At 50.7% G+C, this 18,377-nt stretch overlaps 1 protein-coding gene and 1 long non-coding RNA gene across 3 annotated transcripts in view; one reads left to right on the plus strand and one right to left on the minus strand.

The window, feature by feature from the left end:
- Positions 1 to 50: 50 nt before the first annotated feature.
- LOC119104183 (uncharacterized) lies at positions 51 to 12,926 on the plus strand. Its single transcript, XR_005094885.1, has 3 exons — positions 51 to 320; positions 7,020 to 7,188; positions 12,687 to 12,926. It is a non-coding gene; the product is annotated as an uncharacterized LOC119104183 (long non-coding RNA).
- Positions 12,927 to 14,912: 1,986 nt separating this feature from the next.
- The window catches only part of LOC119104192 (uncharacterized), a 21,597-nt gene continuing 18,132 nt past the window's right edge, over positions 14,913 to 18,377 (minus strand). Inside the window, exons 8-10 of one of the 2 annotated variants that reach the window (XR_005094893.1) lie at positions 16,712 to 16,838; positions 15,881 to 16,203; positions 14,913 to 15,178 (exon numbers count right to left, since the gene is read on the minus strand). Coding sequence is in view for 1 of the 2 variants with exons in the window: in XM_037227866.1 (XP_037083761.1) it covers positions 16,082 to 16,203; positions 16,712 to 16,838 (249 nt within the window). In the remaining variant the exon portion in view is untranslated. Of the gene's footprint in view, positions 16,204 to 16,711; positions 16,839 to 18,377 lie in introns of both variants that reach the window. The other variant, XM_037227866.1, reaches the window with a different exon arrangement.

Consider the following 18,377-nt stretch of genomic DNA (forward strand, 5'->3'; position numbering starts at 1 on the left):
TCAGTGTGATATCACATTGTGGCATATTCGTGGTGGAATATACGTGAAAAGACTAGCAGCTGCCATATCACCTCCGTTTACGCGTAGAGCGACACGGATTTTAGTGTACTACGGGTAGTGTATTTATATCACCTACCAACGACTAAGCACTACTGAATGCAACCAACAGATCACATTCGTGTTTTCTTACGCGTTACGGATATCATCTTGGCGCTTTCAAAGTACTGCAAAACAGAAATAGATGTCCGGTGATTGGTATTGGCAGAGTCGTATAAAAGGCGTTTTGTGAGGTGGTGCTTAAAGGGGCGTGACTGCGACAGGTATGTAAAAAATACTGTTTGAGATGTAGGCATGCTACCGGGTATGGCTGCCCGGAGTTCCGCACGGTTTCGGGACCCTGTGGGTCCTTACTGTACGTGTGGGTCTGTGCCTTGTAGTTTTCTTGCTGTTAAGGTTGTGCAGAAATTGCAGGGATCCCCTCAGCAGTCTGCAAAAATTCGTCCACTGCATGGCATCAGTGTGTTAGACCTGACACATTCAAGATGTGTACTGATGTCAGGCAAGGCCAAAATGTGCTGCATTTTGGAGTTATTTTTACTTTAAAAGTATTTTGGGAGCATGTTTGTGTAAAATTTACCTTGAAAAATCTTAGCTCTGTGCAGCACTGGCTTTCCATGCACTGAAATCAGTAGTGACTGCAACAAATTCCCAAGTGCCTATATTCACTTCATGCATGCACTGAAACTGGTGTGGGGATGTCACTGCCATACCAGGTATGGTGTAACATGTACTGTTGGCAGTCTGGTCTACAGCTTTTAATTCAATGACTTCAAAATTGGCAATGAGATGATAATGAGAATAGCTACAACTATATATCTGATGACAGAATAGCTCACATTGATACATCTGATGTTATGTTCAAGGGAACTTGGGAAGATGTGGCACCCTTATCAAATTTTTGAAGACATTTGTTTGCATGTGAACAAATATTGCTATTTAAAGGTGGGCAGACTGACAATTATGTAGATTGAAAGCATGCTGTAGTGTGCATATTGCAAAGCATTCACATGGCTGTGGCATGTTAAAGTAGGCTTATCCTTCACAGTTTTTAGGTCCTCCACATGATAAATTTAGGTGTATGCTTCTGCAGTTATTCAGTCTTTTCCTGTTGAGTTAGTTAACAGCTACATATTGCAGGCAAAGTTTGTTCTCAGGACCTAGTCAAAATTCCTAAGTAAGGGTATCTATGGGTGTGTCCTATATGACCCATAAAAGTTCTTGATTATTTTGATATTCACTGACATAAACATAGAATGGAAATCTAGCCTGATGTGTCTCATTGTTAGTAATGAGAACCATATATTTATGATGATCATATTATGCATAAGTGTAGAGATTGCATTAATGTACATTGTTTATCATCATTGAGATGGTATTAGTGCATGCAATGTACTCACACAATAGTTCTGAGATGATGAAGCATACAATATTTCCAACTCATCTTCTACCACTCAGGCAGTATTCTGAATAATCTGGAGATGTCCTATTGGTCACTCCTTACCAAACCAGGGGTGGGTGTGGCCCCTCCAGGCTTTTGAAGGCATCTGGAACTGGAAAAAATTGGTTAGCAACATCCAAGGCATTTTGCATCTGACATGAAAGGCTTAAGGTTTTACCTCATCAGTTTACTGACCTTTGACTTGGTTGGTTCGCAAAGCTGTGCATGACAAAAAGCAGGGTATTGGCTTAATACTTTTGTGGCATAGTGCTTGCCAGACCTTGTCCAGTAGCCCTGAAAATATGATGCTGTTTTGTCATATCTGTCATCGTTGTCCATGAAGTGTGCTAAGGTCATATCGGGTCAACCCTATTGCGTTGAAATACAGATACTTGTGAAATTTGCCTCCAAGTTGCTCATATTAAGCCATTTTGGCTGATGTGTGTCTGTGCCAATGTAAAATTTATATAGGATGGTTTTGATGTCAGAACCTTTTAGAAACCACCCTTAAGTCTACTAGCAAACCTTCACAGTGGCAAGAAGTAATACTGTGAGAACTCAAGAGCATAGTTGGCCTTTACCTGGGTGGCCCAGGTTCAATTTGCAGCAGGCACTTTGGCCTCCAGGTGGTTATATGGTCAATATGACAACTACAGTTGCCAGCACTTCAGAAGTGGTTTTGAGGTGCACATCTTTGCAGTGTTTTTTCTGGATTATTGCTAATGAATGCAGTGATCATATAAGCTCTCAGAGGTTATAGCACCAGCCATGAGTTGAACCTGAGCCTCACACTTTGAAGCTGAGCACACTCCTAGCTAAGCTTTAGTGATCTGATAGTGCACTGATCATTACAGTACCCTACATCCATGGTGACAGCTGGGAATCAAACCCAGTCACTCATCTTGGAGCCCAGGCCTCCCACATGGAAGCCAAGTGTAACTTATGGAATGAAAAGTCATGCAGGGTCACAGCCATGGAATGTCAAAAGTCTCCACCTGATAGGACAGCTGTAAAATATGCAAAGCAAGGGCAGCACTAAAGCTGTAGATCACACGCAGTGTTAATGCTTCCTTTTTGGACCTGTGCTCGGGCCTGCGGAGCGTGCAATCGGCGAGGGGTTGTGCCGGTGGCCGTCAACATTGCGGAAGGTCGCGTTACGAGACCGGTGAAGCTGTTGAGGGTGAACTGGCGCTCCACACCTCACCGGGCCATGTGGACACAAGGACTGCGTAGAAGCATCTTGCCACCAAGCCGTCGGTCATGGCAGTTCTCCTGCGAGGGCACGTGATCAGAGCCGCAAGACGACATCGGATGACCTCATGCGAGCTGTGTGGACTCATGACTGGTTGCGAAGCCCTAGCGTGCCCCTGAGACTCTGCCTTGTGCCTGCAGAAAGCCGGTCATCGTCACCGGCGCCGCCACCCGAACACCAATCGCCATCATTATCAAGAGCTGGCTGTGGCTAGCGTGCTACCTTCCGGCACCGCCACCCGAGCGGCCTCGTCGTTGTGATGCTGGTGACCCCGGACCAGGGCGCCGCGCTGGCGCGTCTCTCCGCCGCCGACGTCGCGCCGCTGGCTGAGCGGGCGGCGGCGCGGCTGGAGGGCGGCGCGCCGGCCGAGCCGCCGCCGTCCGACGCGCTGCTGGCCGTGCTCGCCGTGCTGCTGGCGGCGGCGCGCGCGCCGGCCACCGACACGGCGCTGGCACGGCTGCGCGCCGCACTGCTGGCCGCCGACGTGCCGCCGCAGGTGCTGGAGGCGCTGCTGGCGGCGGCCGGTCGGCGGCGCGCGCCGCTGGCCGCCGCGCTGCTGGCCAGCGAGCGGCGGCCGCCGGCGCTGGCCGCGCTCTCCTGGCGGCTGGCGGCCGTGGTCGGCTCGCGCGCGCTGCCCGACCGGTTCGACCCGGAGCTGCTGCTGCGGCTGGCCGTGGACGGCGGCGAGGACGGAGGCCGCCTGCTGACGCTGCAGGCAGCGCCGGCCGACTTGCGGCGCGTCACGGCCGAACTGGAGCGAGCGCTCAGCCGGCGGCCGGCCACCGTGGCGGCGGCGGCGAAGGCGCACAGCGCCGGCCAGACGTGACGCGCGGCCGTCGCGAAGACGCGGCCTGACCACGCGCCGGCGAGTCGCGGCGGTGTGGGCCTGCCGCCGCCGGTCTCGCGTGCGGACCGGTGTCGCTGCGTGATCTCTCGCTCCCGGGGGCGGCAGGTGCGGGGCCTGGTTTGTGGTGCCGCGAGATATGTCACGCGAGCCGGGCGCGGGGATTGCGTCCGGGGATTTGACTCATCTTCTGTACGCATTTTGTGGGGTGTAGTGACGTGTTGCAAAGCGACCGGCTGCGGACGGAGGACTGGGAGTGCTGTAGACCAGCATTCCCATGCGCTGGGTAGCAGCGCGTGCGGCATGGGCGATGGGTGCCTGTTCACTGAAATCGACCGGCTGAGAGGTGTGAAAGCGATGTTGAACCGAACATCTGCGGCTTATAACCGGTCGCGGATGGGCACGAGGCGCGTGGCTGAGATCACCGAAGAACGCCCTAGGATTGCAGCTCGTGCCAACTAACGTTGTGGGGCCACCTGTGCTGTATTTCGGCAGTATCTTCGCGAATGAGGCGAACATCACGTGGCGGTTGTTTCCTGCGAGCGGAAGATGTTGTCGATATAATCTGTTCTGAAGTAGGCCAGGCCATCTGATGTGAAGTGTGGGGATAGCTGTATGTGCCTCGCCGCTGCGTGACAGCCGATTGTGATGGATGTTAGACTCGAACTTCTGTCAAGAGTCTCCCTACTTAGCTAATGTTGTGTGTCTTCGAAATGAAAATGTTTGTTAATGTGCTGTGACTATGAATGTTGCGGATGCATAGTACGCGTGCTAACCTACTGTTCACTGAATGATTGCAATAGACGAATTTATGCCTACGCTATCTAGAGCCCCAACAGTATGCGATGGTATTAACCTCCTCCCGGCCGGGGTCTGCGACAATCGCGTCCGGCCGGGGGGGGGGGGGGGGGGGTAACTTCCTCTGGAACCTCCAGCTTCTAGACGCCGGATCAGACAAAATATGCCGTTGTGAAGGTCTCGTCAAACTATAAATAAATCACCAAGTTTTTGCGTCAGGTAAAGTGTGAGGTCACCAGAGGTCATGAAAGATAAAAAAGAAACGGTCGTTCTGATTGATGTTAAAGCCTATGTTACGCGTCAAGAAAGGCAATGAGAGCACGGAAATAAGCGTTTAGACTGGGAAGTACATTCTGACCACTTCTGTTCCTACATGAGTGTCAGGCCAGATCAGGTTACGGCTCAAAGTTTGGTTACTAGTAGCCTACAAGGATGGTGTTTTTTATTACTGGGGTGTTTGCGTCTGAACAAGTTTGTTGTGAAGTGCTGCTGTGCTACAAAAGCACCGCAGACACAAAAATACCATGCCAAATCAGTCAAAAAAGACTGACCTTGAGGCCATCTGAAGTCAACTTAGGTCAAATACATGAGCCATCCAAATGCGGAAAAGTGCTGACCGGATCCATGTAGCCAGTACAATGTTTGCTTTTTCTGTCGCCATAAATAGCGCATGAACACCTTCAGGTACCCAAGATCGCAAGTATGCATAGTCCCCTCGACGCTCGGCAACGAATTCGTAACAGAATGAGAACAGGCACGTTGGCACATGAAATTATACGTCATCAGCTTTACAAACACTGTAAGGTGCTTACACGTGTCGCTCTCGTTCATCTAACCCGTCCGCTACAAAGGTCATTAGTCTCTCAAACTGTCAACGGAGGTCATTGGCATTGGATGTCCTCAAATGGACTTGCACGTCCTCACATGACCTATATCGGCATCATTATGCATTGCAATGATAGTACACGTTTTCGCTAGAGTATACCACTTATGCGTCCAAAATTACCCAATGAAATTGCCTACTTTACGCTCAGCATGTGTTTTGCCGAATGTACCCATGGAATTAGGCTATGACATGGACCAAGGTCATGTGCTCTGTGGTCGTATGATGGTTGTGCATGTGTGTTAGTAGTCTTTACCCCATATGCAAACACCAAAAAATCACAAAAACACGTGCAAATTTGCGTTATTTACGAAAGATAGCAAATTTTGCCTGCTTTGCCTCATATCGCTTTGTCTTTTCCGAAAAAAATCTGAAAGGTACAAACTGTAGGTACTAGTCATGTTCTACTACAATAGAAAGTTTGAAAATGACAATTGACTGCAACAAAGTAGTGCGTGGTCAGTTTTTTAGAGGTTGACCTCTTTGACCTGATTTAGGTCACTGGTTTTGTTAGAGTAAAAGCTCAAATTTGCTCAAAGAATGCCAAATTGGTGGATGAGCAGGTAGTGATAATTTGGCACTGCTGCGGTCGTTTTTGACCTGTGCTCGAAAAACCTTGGGGAGAATCAACCCCGGCCGCGCGCGGATTAAGGCATGTCACTATCATCAGTGCATCGCGTCTTCGACGTCGTTGGTATTTGGATTTGCTTAGCTAGCCACAGTGACTATTGGTGAAGCGCTCTGGGTTTTGGGAACGGAAGCGTAGAAGTCTGTACTGAAGCTGTTATTTGTTGCTTTCTCTTCCCAGCAAGGCCGGCTCCAACTACGACTTGCACGTTTTGGTTGATTCAAACTTGTTTTCTGAGCGGCACAATTTTGAGTCGACTCTGCTTCTCCCAACTCTATCTGGTCAATTACGGAATCAATTCTGGTGGTTTCATTTTCAGTGACAACAGTACAGAACAAATCGATGTGTGCTCTACGTATAAGCCCGCACGGGACGTATATGTCAACAATGAGACGGTAGTATACAGATTGTTCGTTTATTGTGAGACAGCAGCATTTTGTTTGTTTTATTTCCTGGAAATAGGAGGAGCCGGAATGATAAATGCTGTAATTATATGCATGCCATTGTGTGGTGGTCCGACCAATACTCATACCTCAATTTACACTCGTTTGCTGTTCTTTTTTTGCGCGCATGTAAAAAAATTCTCTCTCTCTCTCTCTCTCTCTCTCTCTCTCTCTCTCTCTCTCTCTCTCTCTCTCTCTCTCTCTCTCTCATCTCTCTCTCTCTCTCTCTCTCCTCTCTCTCTCTCTCTCTCTCTCTCTCTCTCTCTCTCTCTCTCTCTCTATCTCTCTCTCTCTCTCTCTCTCTCTCTCTCTCCTTCTCTCTCTCTCTCTCTCTCTCTCTCTCTCTCTCTCTCTCTCGCTCTCGCTCTCGCTCTCGCTCTCGCTCTCGCTCTCGCTCTCGCTCTCGCTCTCGCTCTCGCTCTCGCTCTCGCTCTCGCTCTCGCTCTCGCTCTCGCTCTCGCTCTCGCTCTCGCTCTCGCTCTCGCTCTCCTCTCTCTCTCTCTCTTTTTTTTGCCGCAATCTACAAGAAGCGACTTGTGTCTCATTATCGTGGAGATAAGAAATGTCAGCACAAGCGACTTGACCCGTCTCGAAGTTGGCGCAGAACGACCGCTTCCTCGCCCTCCCCCCTCCCTCTCCACTGCCTCCTCTTCATAGCACTTGACCGTTACAGCCACCGCCGTCGCTGGCTGATCATGCCGGAGCACCGAGTGAAGCTCGTGCTGCAGCAATGCACCTCGGCCCAGCTGACGCTCGCCTTGCCGTCTCACGCCACGGACCCGGCGGCAGGGGACGGTGTACTCGACGAGTGCGGCGTACCTGACCCGGATGGCGTCATTAGGGTATGTAGGCTGGGGTCGGGTGGGGCGGGGCACAGTCCAGTGGCCCTCCGACCGCTGCGGCGCTCTCCGATAGACGCAGAATGGCCTCAGTGATTGCGGCAGCTTTAACGATATTGGTTATATTACCGTGGGGTAGTTATTAAATGCGTTCTGTTTTGCAAAGACATTCAGAAAACGCTGTCGTAAAAAGTGGAAAGCGAGCTCAATCTGAAACGCAGCTTAACGTGACGGCGTCACGGGTGACCGGTGGGGTACTCTGTCATGGCCTCGGTGTGAACGGAAGCGATCTCCGACGAGCACCGCACCGCCTGGCGTGTCCCGCTCGGGCCGTTTGTGTGTCGGGCGTCGTTACTGCCGGTTACGCAACACCGCGGCGGGTGGCGATGCGCTTGAAGTGGTCGCAGTCTTTTTAGGTTGTCTGCTATCGTGATGGTCTGCTATCTAGTCGTGATGGTCCGCACTTGCGGTAAACACGACTTTACTTAGCGGTGGGCAGTTTGCGATGACCTTCAGCCCCCGGCGGCGTGCTGCGCAGCCGCTTCAAGATTCCGAGCAGCGGGCCGCTAAAAGGGCCGCTACAGATTCCTTCCTTAAATCATGCTCTCTTGGGCCCGACTGATGGGAGTTCGAACAGCCGTTGTTCGTCCCCTCCAGCGCCATGTCGCTGGCTCGACCATCGCCGACGGGTGGCAGGGGTGTAGAGCTCGTTGATCGGCGTCCGTATGTTATGGGTATAGGGACAAAGGGGAGGCAAGCGGGCCACCCCCCTCCCACTGTTGAACGTAGGACAGGACAGCGGTGTTAACTGGGCTCCTCCTTTACAGATTTACTTTGCATTCAGCTTACTTTTGTGCTACCGTAAACATGCATGCTGATTTACTTCGCCAGCCACTTGCCGGGGTATGATGTAACTTTTGAAAAATTACCGCCATTACGCTATCTGAATAAATAACGTGTCATCACCTGAAACCATAGATTTCGCCGGCGTTTGCCAGAGGCATCATTGTTATGCTATTTGTCTGACCGACGTATCATTTTGAGGCATTTTATGAAAGGTTGGAAGAAAATTGGGCATTGCATGAACGGTCTCACCTAACCAAGCACAACTTATGCTTTGTGTCCGTTTTGTGTGCCATTAAATTAAGCCGTCAGTGCTGTTCATTGTGTTCTCACCTTATAGGATGTCCTTAATTACAATAAGTGCTCATACGTCAGCCATGTGGTACCCAATAGTTTCACACGAGCGTGCCGGCATGTTGAAGCATGTACCGGCAACCACTTGTGGCCAGTGGTGACGATCAGAGAGTCATGGGTTTGTGGGAAGCATTTCTGAGCGGTTCTGGCTCAGGGACGGAGGTTTACCAGGTGCGTTTGTCGGGCAGGGCTAAAACAGTGTAGCACCATGCACTTTAGCCTCTGTTCAGCGCGTGCAATACGTTTGTCTATATGTCACGATTGGGCGCACGATGCCCACGAATACACTTTGACAAATGGTGAAAGTTTGTCAGTTCCACGCAATCAAACTTTTAGAGAAGAAGGTTGTCACCTTTATTGAGTGTTGCTTGTGTGGAGCCAAAAAAATACCGGGCATTGTTTTTTGTAAATGCATAGGCGTTTTTTTAGTTTTTAAGTTCATTCCAAATGGCTTGCAGGCCGAAATGTTCGAGATTATCGGTTAGCCCATTTCGTCCGAAAATTTTGCTCGCAGTCCCCCGGGAAGCCGTTTACGCGTCACCAAATGCATGGACACGATCACGCCATATAATCGTGGAGACTCTTCCGCCTCCCGCTAGCTCGCATCCGCCAGGCCAAACAGACAGCTACCTCATGAATTCAACCCGGGGTACCTACCGCATCCTAGAGTGGGAGAGTGTAAGTACAATTATGTGGGTAATATACACCCCAATGATCAACCACCAAATCACAAGTTTGTGACGAGCGGCAACTACATGCTCGACACCCGTGAAGCTAGTGACATTGGTTTTGTCCTGCAAGGCGAAAGTTCAATGACAACTGTTGATCATTTCATTGAATATTAAGCATAAAACGGCTATCTGAAGCGTTTTGCACACTGATCAGCCTCTATATATATATATATATATATATTCTGCAGTCAAATGAGTTGCTAGTGGTGATTATAGAAGGTGCCCGTTAGAAGGCCTTTCATACCTATAAATTATTTGCTCGCAGTGTCTCTTCGTCCGTCCCATTCTGCGTTGCGTCTTGCCTGGGCCGAATGGTTGGACAAGACGTGCGGGCGCACGAGGTGGTTTTGCACAGGAAGCTCACGATCCACTGCGGTCCGGGGTTCGGGCACGTGCCGGGCGATTCATTCTAGGCCCGTTGGTTTCGCACGGGTGGCCTGAAAATGAACCCACGACAAGGCCGATTAGCAGCCAGGAGAGACCGTGGTCGCATTCCGGTAACCAACGGTCGGGCGATAAGAAATTGGCACATCTCTGTAGAAAATTGAAACGGGAATCGCGTTGTGCCAGATATGCGGTCATACGTCACACCTGTCACGTGAAGAGTAGCGGTTGAGGGGAGTGCACCACATTTGCGCGGGGTTTTGAAATGAAATGACTTGAAGACCATCCAGTTCACAGCCTTGTCCGTCTTAAGACCTTAACCCGTCTAGTTTCTGAGCTGCACACCAGCGAAGATGCACAGACTGTTTCGCGGACACTATTTCAAAGTCACCCAGGCATCCATGATGTCTTCATAACGTCATTCAAATCCTGCCATCCCATTGGCCATGCGGCGATCAAGGCTCATAAGAATGCAATTTCAAGTCACTCATATCTTGCGTTCATGGGCACGATTTCCAGATGTAAGGGCCGTCAATTGGCTCTCAATCGATGTTGCGCAAGGTGCGGTGACGTAATTAAACAATGACGTGCTGAGGGGCATGTCTACTGAACATAGAAATTGTTATACCTAAAGCAGTCTTTTCCACCTAAAGTATACTGATAGTTATAGCACTTCCTTTAAGACGGCATTGTCCGTTTTTCCCGTTGTATACCACATCTCGGCAGCCAAAGCGATAGAAGCGTGGACATCATTTCAAAGCGTCGGTCAACGTACCGTCTGCAATTGAAGGGAATGCTCCATATTTCAAGATGTTGGAGCAAGCATCAGATGTGATAAAATAAACTCACGTATAGGTATTGGTTTACTTTTAAATGGAAAAGATTGCTCTAGACAGCACAATTTCTCTGTTTAGTAAATATGGTCCTTAATACGCAATCGTTTAATTACGTCATCGTACCTTGAACAACAATGATTGAGAGCGAATTGAAGGCCGGTTTATACGGAAATCGTGCTCACAAACGCCACATATAAACGACTCGACAATGACGTTTTTCTTGACCTTGATCGCCGCAGGGCCAATGAAATGGCGGGATATGTCAGGACGTTATGAATGCCAAGATGGGTTTATAAGACTCTTCCCGAAATGCTCTGCCCATTTTCGCGGGTGTTTGGCTCAGAAACTAGAGGAGCTTAGGTCTTAAGAAGGGCAGGGTTGTGAACAGCACCGAAAGGTGTTCAAGATGGCTATTATTTCAGCTTAAAACCCCATACAGATATGGAACATTCCCTTTAATGTGGTTAACGCGTCTGCGTTAACCACCGCGCGTCTGGGACACCAGAGGTACGGGGTTCGAATCCGCGCGGTGCCCGCCCTTCCTGCCAGGATGAGAGGCAGGCGACGCCATATAGCCTCAGCAGCTGAGTGCGTCGTAAATTCGCAATGACAACAACATAGCCCTTTAATGCAACCAACACGAGTTTATGCGACGCACGGCTGCGCCAGAAATCGTCGGACAAGCCGGGAATGTCAGCGTTCCGCCAAACGGCGCCGAATACATCACTGTCGCTGAAACTGTAGCCAGGCTTGTGGCAGATCCTTGATCACCGTATGAACCGTTTCATTGCCTGTATTTTCCACGCATTTATATGCATGCCATTCTGTGTACTCTTCACTCTAAACAGTCAGCTTTACATAAATAGTTGCAAGGCCACATTTTTGCGCAGTCAAAATGCCAGTGGTTGATCACTCAGCCGCCGCCGCCGAGCACTCGAAGTAAAGCAACCAAATGCGCACGTGTCAAATGCAGTTATTCAGCTTTAGTTCATGCATTCGCTACAGCGCGAACGATCGAATGCATTGCTCGAACCCATTGCTTTGAGAAATGTCGGAGAAACCACTCACATCGAGTGAAGAATAATTTGCAATGGATGTGATAGACCAGGAAATGCAGTCATTGTTAGCAAAACCCACTGCTGTGGCAGAACAGCACTCCCAGTGTGTTCACAGGGTGTGCTGTGGAGTCACTGCAGTGTCTTAGTAAGCAGATCGTGGACTTATTACATGAAAATACCTCAAATGCGTTTAGATAATTTCTTTTACTGCTTTGGTGTGCTTGGTCACCTTCGATGCATGGCTATGTGGCGCGAATCGGTAACCGCAGTGGCAGGCTGGGACACAGAATATCGGAAAGAAGGGCCTTCATTCTGTGACTTGCTTTTTACTGGAGAAACCCTGGTTTCATACCTTTTGTCACTTTGTTCTTGGCCGAAAGTAGTTGAAGTTTTATAATGTGTTTCTGCTCGACATGCTGCGACCGAACTTACCCCTTTCAAAGCAGTCGGAGAAGTCCAGGCTCAAGATTTCAAGTGCACTGTTGGCCATTAATTCGAATTCCCAGCGAGTGGATCAAAATGTGAACACAAATGTCTGCCCGCTCGTGGAATTTGCCTCCCCAGTGGAAAGGAATGTTAAAGCGAACAAATTATTTTAGGAAACTGGTTAGTCTGTTTTTGTAAATGGTAAACACAGCTATACCATTTACTGAATGGCATAGCTGAGTCGATTAGGTAAGATTGTGCACCAGTAGAAAACAGCTTTAAGTGTATATCAGATATAGCAACTAGGACATTTACGCTTCTCCCAATTTGTTATGTGAATTAAAGCGTACATGGTCCTCCATCCTCCATCTCCCCCCCCCCCCCCCCCCGGCCGCCGGGCTTGCCTCCCAAGAAGTGTTTCTCAAGTACCCTGAGCCAGCCTTCCATTTCTTGAAACGGTCTTATGCACATGCCGTATGTGAATACAGAGGAGTGAATAGGCACGGATGTGAGCAACAGAGGAGCGAATAGGCACGGATGTGAGCAACAGAGAAGTGAATGTACACGGATCTGAGCATGTGTTGCCGCCGCCGGAGACAGACTGATGTGGGCGTGGTCCCACTGACACCCGCACATCCCGTGCGATCCCAGAGACCGCTGTGGTCGACGTCTTCGAACAGTGTTGATTGGCGCCCTAGTGTGCCTTCAGTTCCTCGCTGACGTGTGTATGTGATGGTACTGACACGCTGGTCATTACACCCCCCCCCCCCCTCCCCACGCCGTCGTGACCTCTGACCTCCGCTCCACACCCGCACATCTGTGCACACGTGACTTGGTTACCTCCACCGAGGCCCCTCTTCTGTCGCCAGATCGGTCGCGGCATGGTGATATTCGTGTGCTTCCTGGCGGGCGCGGACGAGTCGGCCGCAGCGCGCGCCGCCGCCACCGCGCTCTCCGTGCGGCTGAGCGAGCCGGACGCAGCGCGACGGTGGCGCCGCGCCGCGGACGACCGTGACGGCGCTGCCCGGTGACCTGCTGGTGGTGCCGCAGGCCACCCTCGGCGGCCGGCTCAAGGGCAGCGCGTTTCAGTACCACGGCAACGTGGCCAAGGCGGCCGGCGCGCCGCTGTACGCGGCGTTCGTGGCCGCGCTGCGCGCCGGTGCTGCCGCCGCCGACGGCTGGACGGCGGCGGGGTGCCTGCTCCGCTGCGGGCGGTACGGCGCGCGCCAGGTGCTCAGCACCACCACCGACGGTCCGTTCACGCACGTGGTGGAGCTGTGACACCGGCGGTGTGGCGACGCTTGGAGCCGGGCTGCGGCCCAGCGGTGCCCAGCGGTCGTGCGTGCCGGCTGCGCGGCCGCAGTGGTTGCCAGTGGAGCCGAGGTGACGGTCGGGCACCGCGAGGTGTCGCGCCGGGCCGCTGACCTGGGCGGAAAGCTCGGCCGTTGCGAGCTCGACACTCAGGAGTTGTTGGGATGAGTCGGGCCATGCGAGCGGCGGGTCAATACATGCCAAACGAGCCATGTTGACGTTGTCGCGAGAGATAATTGTTTGTCCACGTTTTCTGCGATCTGGGCATGTGGATAAGCTTTAGAGCTGAGTTTCCATTCTGGTTTTGAATCACGTGACCAAGAGATACGTCATTTATGTGGTCAAGTGGAACGTTGAATACATCTGGAGCGCGGCGCCACACACCGAATAGGGCAATTATAAGAAATCGAATCGAATCGAATTACGTAGAGCAAATCGGAAAGTAGGCATTCACGGCCGTACGTGCGTTGTGACCGCCGTGGGCACGTGCCCCTCTTATATCGAATTTTTGTGCATGCTTGAATGCGTGTGAGACCAAATTTCAACCCTGAATACATGGATGTGAATGCTACAATAGAGAGATCAAGAACACGCGATGTTGTTTAATGCTATGCAACAAATTTCGCGCGTCACGGCGCGCTTAACTTGGTTTCAGTGGAAACTCTGAGCTTTGCCCCTCACGCCGCGAAACCCTGCGCACGTCCCTGTGACTATTCCAATTCTGGCCTTTCTGGAAGCCTTTCACCCATAGCAGCTTCGTCCCAGGATATGGAGACTGATCGGACAATTTGCTTGTGCCTGTGTCTGGAGCCATCTCCTGTTGCTACAGAAAAGATGGCATCACCTCCTTCCCCTATCCACGACCTGGTTTGTGAGAACGACTGCCTTTTTCTGGACCGCATCTAGGCGGCTTTGTCCTTAGCAACGGCAGTGGTGCACGTTGGTCGTAGAGCGGTGCGCAGTGATGAAATTCAAGAACGCAGTTACAGTTGGCAAGTTGGATCTGCTGATTCTTGCAGCGAATAGCGCATTTTCGCACTGTTTCAATCTCTAGCTGCTGTTTTCGGCAATACTGTTCCGGCGCATTGTACGCAATTGTTTTCAGTCACTGAGGTAGCAGTGTTTACAGACCGCCACTTAACACGTCAGCTGTGGAGGCAAGCGCCTCCTTAACTGCCCAAAATGATTGTCGGTCGTGTAATTTTGCTATTCAAGGATAATGAGACACATGAATGACTTGGTAGAGGTGGGCAGCCTGAAGCTGAATGGTATGGCTGAGTCAAATACACAACATTGCGCGTCGGACACAAAAAACTGCGTATATACGTTAATGAGTGCATTGAATTCCCTCCGAAAGGTCTCATAGATGAAGTGCGGGCAAAGCCATTTGTTTGCCTCGCGGGTCATGTGTGGGTTCGGTCCATTGCTACGTTGGGTGACGGAGATATTGGATCCTCCATGGAAGTAAGGATTCGGTACTTTTAAAATTGCAATGGACCTGGCAACTTCCGTTTCCTTTGCCGCCAGCTACTCAACTGCAATTTGTTCTGCTATTACGCTGCTTTGCTACACTTTCACGCCACATACTCGCCTCTAAAAACAGACAGTAACGCTGCGGCGCACTGTGACGTTTACGAGTGACGGAACGAGCACCGTGATGGTGCGCCACCTAAACTCACATCAGACGTCACTGGTCCAAAGAAGTCAAGTCACGTTGTACGTTAGGTCAACAAATGCGCTGCCCTCCTCGCGTCATTTCAGAATGATCCAGTAAAACCCATGCAATCGGGTAATCATTTATTTGAAAATCGGATTCACGTGGACAAGAAGACTATTCCCAGTTTTGACCTTCGAGTGGAAGGGTACGCCTGAAGTTTATTCTCTATTTGCATGCACAACATCTAGGAAAAGGCATCAGTGGTCTCATCACGCCTACAGCGTCCTTGCTGTATCGCTCTCTGCTCCTACAGATTCCCAGGCCGGCGATCCGCCCTCGTGCTCCAATGTTATCTACATCCTTGTCGAGCTGATTCCTGATCCCAGGCGACCTCTGAGAACAGAGCGATAGACACACCGATAGCTTGTGAAGTCATGTGATAGAAGAAAGCGAACGAGGCAGCACGGCAGGAATGTAAAAAAAATGTTGGCAGCACGTCAAGCCTCAGGAGGCCATTGAGAACCGCACGTCGATTACGTTTGAACTGGGTCTTTACGCTTTTCACTTCCTTGTTTTCTGTCACGCATGTAGCTTGTTGTGAACAGCTCACGGCACCTTTGAACAGGGGTGTAATAAAGCATCGCATGTGATGTCAACGCTGCACGCTCATTTTGGCATTGGCATCACGGTGAACGAAACTAGTGGATAGTTTTACCGAGCTATTTTGTTCAACACAGTCTGCACCAAGCGGGCAAAAGTTGTGTACCCAACCATCAGGCATCCTGCTTCACTTTCTCTCCGAAACCGCAATCATTTTACACCAAAAGCTTACTAGAAGATGCTGAAGTTGCAGCGAGCAGACGACAGTGCAGTCTGCCCATAGCGTCAATGGGAAACGCCCAGGGCCACAGTGGCTTCACGTCATGCCGCATACACGGCAGTAGCCTGGTCAGTTTGTCACAGCAGGCGCTCGCACCTCTGAGTGAGAGCGTGCTGTCAGGGTTAAAGGCGAATGCTTGATCAATCTGATGAATTCGCAACTCCTGGACGATGAGCTGGTCTGAGTGGCGGCCTTGGGTCAGCTGTTTTGTTTACCTGGTCGTTGATTCTTGAGTTTGGCAGCGCAGGCCGTTACTTCAGGTGTTGCACCTCAGTTCCCATCAACACCGCTGTAGGCTAGGCGCGCTTAATGCAAAAGCCGTAGTTTTGCATTGCACCTCGCAGTACCTTGCAAGCAGATGATTTGGTCCGCTGCTTGGTGGCTCCTCTTCGTCAGCGATCGCAGGGGAGCCAGGATCACTCCCGGCAGGGATTTTGTTTGCTCTCTTCACTGCTGTATTGGTCCACGTCACTGTATGTCCGGTAGACCAGCAGACTGAACAGAAGCATCTCAACCGATAAGACAATGCTCTCCACGACTGCCGAAAGACAAGTCATGCAGTTACCCACTCCGTTCATGTCATACAGGCCGGTATGTGTCATGTACAGTGCTGACGTCACTAAACCACGCCCTCTGACCCGACAGCTGCTCCCTCCATTGAGGCCAGTTAGGACTTTAACAAAAGGTTATCGCATCATGTAGCTTGTGCCGCGTGCATCACTTGGAATGGTGTATTAAAATAGCAGTCCACAGACACAGGCCTACACTCACACGCGCGCGCGCGTGTGACGTCACACACACACACACACACACACACACACACACACACACACACACACACACACACACACACACACACACACACACACACACACACACACGCTCGCGCGCACCACGCACGCACGCACACACACACACACACACGCGCGCGCGCGCACCACGCACGCACGCACGCACGCACGCACGCACGCACGCACGCACACACAGAGAGAACGCTTGTGTTCCTGCTTGTTGCGACCCCGAACAAATTGAAGGCGTGCGCTTACTGCCTGCGTAGACCCACGGCGACGTTGAAGAGATGCAGGTCTTCGTGCTGAACATGAAGGCTTTGTTGAATATCAGTATTTGTGGCTTACTCGTGAAGACTGCCAGTTTTAGCACTAGGGATGGAACCTGGAAGAAACGTTTCGTGAACAACTTGCATTGAGATAAAAATGATACTGTACATAGCATGCAGGGGGCTTTGCCATAAGTATTTTCCGCAGGCCGTCAAGTGGCGGGTAGGTGAAGTAACACTGCCACTTGGCAGATCTGTGGATGTGTGTATGGCACGGCATGAACTTAGCTTGCATGTAGAGGTAGCAAATTATACTTTATTGCTTCATTTTGACGAAATTTATGACCAATCTTCTTCATTAACGTCATATTGCCGAAACGTATCTCTCGCATAGCATCAAAAACTGGTTCTGTTGAAAGGTCCTGGCAAATCAACGCAATCGGCATAAGCTTGGCGGCAAAGTCGAGACTTAACTCGAGTATTTCGGGTCTCTAAGTCACGGCTGCCAGAGGCGTCGATTTTTTGTTGCAAAAGATCGGGAAGCAGTTGGCTGGCCGATGACCTAACTACTCCCATGTTTGACTACGGATTTGACCCAGAATGTTGACGAGAGGTAAGTTTTCTTTATACTTTCGCATAATTTGACAAATATCATTTAATTTAAGCTCATAGTAGTTACGTAGAGGCGAATCCAAAGGGAGAGGGTCACAGCAGGCAAGCTTATTGGAAAGAAAAAGCGCCCCTCTAGAGGCCGCTGTGCGCCAAAACATTCGTTTTATGGCGGCCACTTGGGACGGCGCGTCTTTTTGGTCATGGGGGCGGGGACGAGCTCGCCCATGAAGGGCTTAGGTCATCCTCGCACTCCCGAATTTTTCGATCAAACCTCTCAAACCTTCGCGTGTCTTATGGCCCTACATGTGAGAAGCTTGTTCCTACGGTTACCCGCTCAGATGTGGCTATTTTTAGCTGGCGTTTTCTCAGCGGGCAAACGCGACTTTGTATTACCGTGGGAGGGAATACTTTAGTGCTGGTAGGTGCACTGCTACATGCGACGAACATGCGTTTTTATGTTCCCTTGGGTCGGTAAACATCCCGCTACATTATCCCTTACCCTGGTTGAGGTTAGGGGTCGATGCGACCCCAATTTAAATCATTTGAGGATATCTGCGGTATGTTGTGAAATCACGTCCAAACTTTCCGAAGCTCAAGGAACATTTATTGCGCGTGTTTTGGTATCAAGCAAGCATTCCTAGCTTTTCTGATTTCGGAGCAGGGGCACTTGATTTCGTCCAGAGATCATCAACAACGAACAGTCGGCTTCGTGTTGGTCTGGGCTCTGCGGGCCCATTTCCCAAGCAGGGACAAGGCAGGGCCTGCAGTTTACATTGGTCCGGGCTCCTGTATCATTCAGTGGTCCACCGGGCCCAACAGGGTAATCTGTGCCAACAAGAGAGCCTCGAGCCGGTCAGGGGAACATTAACTCAACAAGGACGGGGACGGACCCCCGATGACAGAGGTTCTCTTGCGTTGGTCGGGAACTCTGACAATGAAGAGAAACACGAGAACTCATGATGCATGATGCATGATGCACGAAAACTCATGATGCTCACATTGAGGCAATGGAAGGGTCCCGCGCCAGTTAGAACCCTCAGTAC

The sequence above is a fragment of the Pollicipes pollicipes genome, unplaced genomic scaffold (assembly GCF_011947565.3).
Source record: "Pollicipes pollicipes isolate AB1234 unplaced genomic scaffold, Ppol_2.1 Scaffold_2555;HRSCAF=2994_pilon_pilon_pilon, whole genome shotgun sequence".
In the NCBI taxonomy this organism is placed as follows: Eukaryota; Metazoa; Arthropoda; class Thecostraca; order Pollicipedomorpha; family Pollicipedidae; genus Pollicipes; species Pollicipes pollicipes.